The following is a 6456-nucleotide window of genomic DNA, read 5'->3' on the forward strand; positions in this document are numbered from 1 at the left end:
TGGTTAATTTTTTATCATCACAAATATCACTATGGTACAGTGATAAGGTCACTAGGTGATAGACACTAGGGATTTGAGTTTGAAATCCACGGGGTTTTTTCTCTCTTTTTGCAGATACCTGGGCCTTTATCGTGGTTACACCCGTCCACCTCTCTCCCTTCCCAAAATCTAACGGTCATAACTGTTTCCAAATTCATAGCAACTAAGAACCTCCAGATAACCAGTCACAATATGATCTCACGGCTCAAACGAAAGAGGCGCATAAAATTAGCCAACATCATGAAGTACATGATAAGTCGACCAAACTAGAAAGCAGGTAAAGAGATTGTGATGGATAAGAAAAGGCCACGCCTTTCACTTCTCTAGTCGGTCTTCTGATGACGACAACCTTATTTTCTCTTATAAAATTCTCTCTTCACTTCCTCTCTTTTCTCACATCTCTCTCCGTAGTTCAACAATGGCAGCAGCAGCAACAACAATTGAAATCAACAATCTGAAATTCACATATCCAGGTATCGATGGGCATCCACCACCAAATTCAACTCCATTAATTGAAGATTTCAATCTCTCTTTGAAATCTGGCGAACGCTGCCTTCTTGTTGGATCTAATGGAGCTGGTAAGAAATTTTTATCACACTTTTGCTTGAATTGTAGTTTGGGTTTGTGATTTAAGGTGTTTGGAATTGTGGGGTTTGATCAAAAATTTGATTTTTGTTTGTTTTTAGGGAAAACAACAATTTTGAAGATATTAGGTGGGAAACATATGGTGGATCAATCTATGGTTAGGGTTCTTGGGAGATCAGCTTTTCATGATACTGCTTTGACATCCTCCGGTGATCTTTGTTATCTTGGTGGAGAGGTTTGTTTCTCTACATTATGTTATAATTTGCAAGTATTGAGTTATGAGGATTTGCCCTCATGGGTTATGACTGCCAAAAGGTATCCCATTTGCATTGGGATGGGAGTGATTTTCTGTTTTAGAATAATTGAGTGGAAATGTGAATAGTAAACTTCGAGGGCAGTTGGCACCCATTGCCGTATGTTGCTTACTTGTGTGGTGTATCAGAACTAATTGTATCCATGCCTTTAGGAGTGATGTTGTAAAGTCTGAGTGCATCTGATTTGTATTCCATCGGTTGGGACTTTAGGAAGATGTGTAACTGAATGTGTTGTGTTTTGTACTGTAGTGGAAGCGAGATGTTGCTTTTGCTGGGTTTGAGGTTTCAATTCAAATGGATGTGTCGGCTGAGAAAATGATATTCGGGGTTGCAGGAGTTGATCCTGAAAGGAGATCTGAACTCATTAAGGTATAATACAGTCCCTATTTCTCTAGAATTGTGAATTTCTACTGGTAAATTTCTGCTATTGACTGGGACAACCGTAATTTGGTCAATCCTTATTGTTAATAAATTTTTCAAAGTCGGAAGTTTAAATTATGATTTTATGACCGTTGAGTCTGGTTTTGGTGTAGGTGTTAGATATAGATCTATCATGGAGATTGCATAAGGTGTCTGATGGTCAGAGAAGACGTGTGCAAGTCTGTATGGGTCTCCTAAAGCCATTTAAGGTATCTCTTTATCCATCAGTTCATTTTGTTATTCCGGTGCAACTTTATGTGATAGACAACTAAAAGATGTGCATTCCATTGTTCACTGTTTTTTGTAGGTTCTTCTCCTTGATGAGATAACGGTGGACCTTGATGTGCTAGCAAGGGCTGACCTTTTAAAGTTTCTTCGAAAAGAGTGTGAAGAGAGAGGAGCTACAATTATATATGCGACCCACATATTTGATGGTCTAGAGGATTGGCCTTCACATATTGTATGAACTGATTCTTCCTGTCTTTCGATTTCTGCGAAGAAGTCATATGTTATTCGTCCTTTTCTTATGCCAATGGTTGTATGATTTCAGGTTTATGTTTCCCGCGGAAAATTGCAACTTGCAATGCCAATGGAGAAAGTAAAAGAGACTTACAAGCTCTCCCTGTTGGTTAGTTCTTCTCCTGTTGACTTCAGATATAACCTTTGAACCATGAGACCAAGCAAAAGCCTCGCTAAACATTAAGAAACCATATGTTATGACCTCTTTTATTCGTCTTTAATAGTCTTGTTTCCATTTTTTTTCTATTCGTTATTTGACTCTCACCATATCTCCTTTCACTTGGGTCGGCAGAGAACGGTAGAGAGTTGGCTTAGAAAAGAAAGGGACGAGGACAGAAAGAGAAGGAAAGAGAGGAAGGCAATGGGCCTTCCAGAATTTGAACAGCGTGTTGTGGGAAGCAACGTGGTTGGGGCACCAGCCGGCAGTGCTGCTCGTCCCCTGAACAATGGTTGGGCAGGTGGAACGCTACACTCCACCATTAAAGGTGAAGGGAATTTTGTTTTCAGTTCCAACAGAGTTCTCCGCAACTGATCAAAAAGAATTATCCAATATGAAACTTCCAAATTGGAAGGTCTATAGTAAACGAGAATATACGTTCAATTTTTTTAGGCTTGCTTGTGTCAGTGTCCACCGTTTGTAAAATAAAAAGGTGAAGGTCATGATTCTGTTCGAGTTAGCCAGCAACATAGAACGGGTTTTAGGCTTTTTCAGCTTCGGATGGTTGTATTTGATTTATTTATTTTTGCTTTTTGTTTCTTTCCTTTGTTATAGCCTTGTAAATGGCAACTAAATGTAATTCTGAAATGAAATCCAAATAGTTCCAAGAAAAGCCAGTTCAGTTTTTAATTCTGCAGTTAGTCCTACCTTCATCTCTGATGAACATTGAGAGTACTGGTACTCAGAATACAGTCAGATCATGTTCAAGTGTAACAATTAGCGTTAAATGCAGCCTTCCAAGTACCTGTTGCAGGTGGCAGTGGCAGCATCTGAGGTTGCATTCTTAAAAGTTGCAACCTGGGATTGAAGACTGTTATTGGACACAAGGATTTCACAAATTAGATGGAAACAGTTCATTGCTATTGTATTTCCTCTTAATATTGCCAAACCCGAAATACAACTTATAGTAAGAAATAGTTCATCAAAAAAATAATCAACCCATCTTATATTTGGTGCCACAATATCGGTTTGGATAATATACCACCATCAAGGAAGGAAAAATGGCACAAGAAAATTAGAAGATTAATATGCTCTGCAATTATTATGGATCTAAAGAGAAACAAATGTAGTCTGTAACATAGAAATCATTCACATAAGAAAGGTTTTAAGAACAATTCCTTTCTCAACAATTAACAGGGGGGAGAGAAATATACGAACAAGAAGACACATACAGTAACGACAATTATGATGATGAAAATACTAAATAATTCAACATTCAACCAACATAGGCCAAAATATCAATGTTGAGACTTCTATGCCTTGTTAGCAATGTTGTTGGAGAGCCAGTCAAGACCTTCATACAACCCTTCTCCTGAAGTTGCACATGTACTCTGGATGTACCTGCAGATGCAGCAAAACAGAGTAAGCACATTGTACAACAACTTCTAGAATTTTCTTTACATCGTATAATGAAAAACAGCGAATAAATAAATCTTTATTACACAGATTAGATGGCTTTTTACCAGTGTCGTTGACGAAGAGAATGAAGACCAAGCTTATCAGTGATCTCAGCGGCATTCATTGCATTTGGAAGATCCTGTTTGTTAGCGAACACTAGAAGCACAGCATCTCTCAACTCATCCTGCACGTCACAAAAATGAACACAACAAAGTTAAAATATTATTCTGTCAAGCATTGAACCACTCTACTGATAATTTTCCTTTGGTCAAGATCCTACCTCATTCAACATCCTATGCAGTTCATCTCTAGCTTCAACCACACGATCACGATCGTTGCTGTCAACCACGAAGATAAGACCTTGGGTGTTTTGGAAGTAATGTCTCCACAAGGGTCGGATCTGGATTTTTCAACAGAAGGACAAAACCATGTTAAGTACAGTTTTATGATTCCAAATTCTTGACAACTTGATGGAAAAGGAAAGCAGAATGAATAAATACAAAGAATAACTGCCTACTGAAATCTTTGAAATGTAAGCCAAGTTGTGTTGTTTCCCTATCAACCAAAGGGATAACTGATAAACAAGGCGGCTACACAAACTCTAGCTTATGAATATGTCAAGTCTTGATGGTAAAGATTCTAATCAACACTAAACCGTCAATAAGTGCATGAATTGCAAGCTACAAAAATGCACAATTAAGTAACCAAATCTAGATTATGTAAACAAAACATGAACCATTCAAAGTTAAGAATCCCTTTATGTAATGTAAGCACACGATATGTGTTGCCTTCCCCGGTTAATAGCAGGAAAGACTAACAAACAAGGTGGCTACATAAACTCTAGCTTATGAATATGTTAGGTGATGATGGTGAAAATCTGATCAGCACCGGACCGTCAATAAGCACATCATATGTAAACTAGTAACACCTATAAGTAATAAAGAAACATAAATAAATATAAATTGCTGTTTATGTTGTCATGTGTAGTAAGCACACGATGTCAGAGTCCTCCGAAATTAATTAGCAGGAAAGACTGAGAACAAGGTGGCTACATAAACTGTAGCTTATGAATATGTTAGGTGCTGGAGGCGAAGATCTAATCAGTACCGGACCGTCAATAAGCAGTGGCTCTACACAGCCCACCCAAGAACCCACTTGACCCTTTTGGGTATTAATGAAATGTATTCATGTGGTCCCACTAGTAGAAAAGTTTTACGATGGGAACAGAAGGTTGTTAGGTGGGGGTTTTGGTAGATTATAAAATCATTTTAAAATCATAAATGAGCTTCTAGGTATAATTACCTTGTGAATGTAAGCCAAGTTGAGTTTCTCCCCTATCAATCAAAGGGAAGACAGAAAGACAAAGTGGCTACATAAACTCTAGCTTATGAAAAAGTTAGGTGCTGATGGAGGAGATATCTAATCAGCATCGGACCGTCAATAAGCACAGCCAATTCACATACACAATATAATCCACTATAGACTTGAGCATGCAGAACACAATACATGATGCTAAGGATGATTTTTTGAGATGTCAATCTTATTTTGGGTCGACTACCTCCAAAAGAAAAGTTTAACCAGCATCAGCACTATTCCATAAGTAAGCACAGACATATGCAATAACAGACTAGCATATTTTTCCAGTCAATTCAAATGCACAGGATCATGCAATAATCCTATGTCAGCCACAGCGTGGATGCCATCCTTTTATTCAACAAAAAAAGAGACTGAAAGACAAGGTGGCTTCAGTCAATCTAGCTTATATGACTATATGCCTGTGTATCGATGTCAAAAATAAATCAACACCAGACTGTCAAATAAGCATAATAACATGAATCAATTCAAATAATCACTAGCTATCTCGAATCCATACCTTGTCTTGACCTCCAACATCCCACACAGTGAAACTGATGTTCTTGTACTCTACAGTCTCCACATTAAAACCTACACCAAACCACACCGACAACACATCAGCAACACGACCTAATCAACACGTATTGAAATTGAAATAAAACATGAATAAAATGGAAATGGATATCAAATGCTTACCAATAGTAGGAATGGTGGTAACAATCTCTCCCAACTTGAGCTTATACAATATTGTAGTCTTACCAGCCGCATCTAGACCTACCATAAGAATTCTCATCTCCTTCTTGGCAAATAGCCTACTAAATAACTTGGTGAATGACAGCCCCATGTTTGCCTGTATCAAGTCAACACAAAACACAATATCAAAAACCAAATCCCATTACCCAAACCAACACACAACATTGTTTTCAATTCATTCACAAATCACCAAAATCTACTGGATTCAAATCACTAATCTACATATACTCAATCGATTCAAAAATCATTCTAAAATACAATAATATAGATCTAAATCCAAACAATCACCTGGATTCGAATCAATAATCTAGATATAATCAATCGATTCAGAATCACATAGATCTGCTATAATCACAGCCTCAAATCTATGAATCCAACTTCATAAATCAAAATAAGATCTAAAAAAATCAAAAAAAATCACAAAATAAAAATAAAAATAAAAATTGAAGGATTATGGGAGAAGAGATGGCTTACAGGGAAAGAGGTGTATACGGGGGGATGGAGAGAAAGACAGAGATCTTCTTTCTTCTTCTTCTGGTTCTTCTGGTTCTGGTTTGTTAAAATGGAACTGTCTCCACCACAAGATTCTGAAGAAATTTAAGGGTTTATTTATAGAAAAAACTGTTAAATTAACGCCGTCAAATTCGTTGGTTTGATGAATTTGAAATTTTTGAGAAGATAACGGTCGTTAATAATTTAACCCTAAAGACTAATGCGTTCATTCTACGCTTTTGTGGAACCAGCATATACGAGACGAGACATCCTTTGTGGAAAGAATTACTAAAATTACCCAATTTGTTTTGATGACCGGGTTCTGACGGCGGGACAGATGTTATTCTTGAATGAATGGTCAGTTTT

At 37.4% G+C, this 6456-nt stretch overlaps 2 protein-coding genes across 3 annotated transcripts; one reads left to right on the top strand and one right to left on the bottom strand.

The window, feature by feature from the left end:
• The first annotated feature begins 369 nt into the window (after window positions 1–369).
• On the top strand, window positions 370–2707 carry LOC113327021 (ABC transporter I family member 20-like). Its single transcript, XM_026574664.1, has 7 exons — window positions 370–617; window positions 726–859; window positions 1188–1307; window positions 1472–1567; window positions 1666–1818; window positions 1909–1986; window positions 2170–2707. The coding sequence occupies exons 1-7, from the start codon at window positions 458–460 to the stop codon at window positions 2407–2409; spliced, it is 981 nt and encodes a 326-aa protein (XP_026430449.1). The 5' UTR covers window positions 370–457; the 3' UTR covers window positions 2410–2707.
• Window positions 2708–3109: 402 nt separating this feature from the next.
• On the bottom strand, window positions 3110–6231 carry LOC113326703 (ADP-ribosylation factor). 2 transcript variants are annotated; one of them, XM_026574379.1, is made up of 6 exons: window positions 6073–6231; window positions 5542–5695; window positions 5366–5436; window positions 3773–3892; window positions 3558–3676; window positions 3110–3435 (listed from the first exon to the last, which is right to left on the bottom strand). In XM_026574379.1, the coding sequence occupies exons 2-6, from the start codon at window positions 5687–5689 to the stop codon at window positions 3348–3350; spliced, it is 546 nt and encodes a 181-aa protein (XP_026430164.1). In that variant the 5' UTR covers window positions 5690–5695; window positions 6073–6231; the 3' UTR covers window positions 3110–3347. The 2 variants fall into 2 exon arrangements, with proteins under 2 accessions (XP_026430164.1, XP_026430165.1); XM_026574380.1 differs by lacking the exon at window positions 6073–6231 and adding an exon at window positions 5887–6017.
• Between the last annotated feature and the right edge of the window lie 225 nt (window positions 6232–6456).

The sequence above is a fragment of the Papaver somniferum genome, unplaced genomic scaffold, assembly GCF_003573695.1.
Source record: "Papaver somniferum cultivar HN1 unplaced genomic scaffold, ASM357369v1 unplaced-scaffold_10, whole genome shotgun sequence".
In the NCBI taxonomy this organism is placed as follows: Eukaryota; Viridiplantae; Streptophyta; class Magnoliopsida; order Ranunculales; family Papaveraceae; genus Papaver; species Papaver somniferum.

Coding starts and splice junctions, on each gene's coding strand:
- LOC113327021 (XM_026574664.1), top strand. CDS start 458: ATGGCAGCAGCAGCAACAACAATTGAAATCAACAATCTGAAATTCACA. Junction 860..1,187: donor TTTGTTATCTTGGTGGAGAG/GTTTGTTTCTCT, acceptor TTTGTACTGTAG/TGGAAGCGAGATGTTGCTTT. Junction 1,819..1,908: donor AGGATTGGCCTTCACATATT/GTATGAACTGAT, acceptor GTATGATTTCAG/GTTTATGTTTCCCGCGGAAA.
- LOC113326703 (XM_026574379.1), bottom strand. CDS start 5,689: ATGGGGCTGTCATTCACCAAGTTATTTAGTAGGCTATTTGCCAAGAAG. Junction 5,437..5,541: donor TACCACCATTCCTACTATTG/GTAAGCATTTGA, acceptor GGTTTGGTGTAG/GTTTTAATGTGGAGACTGTA. Junction 3,677..3,772: donor TGCATAGGATGTTGAATGAG/GTAGGATCTTGA, acceptor TGTGACGTGCAG/GATGAGTTGAGAGATGCTGT.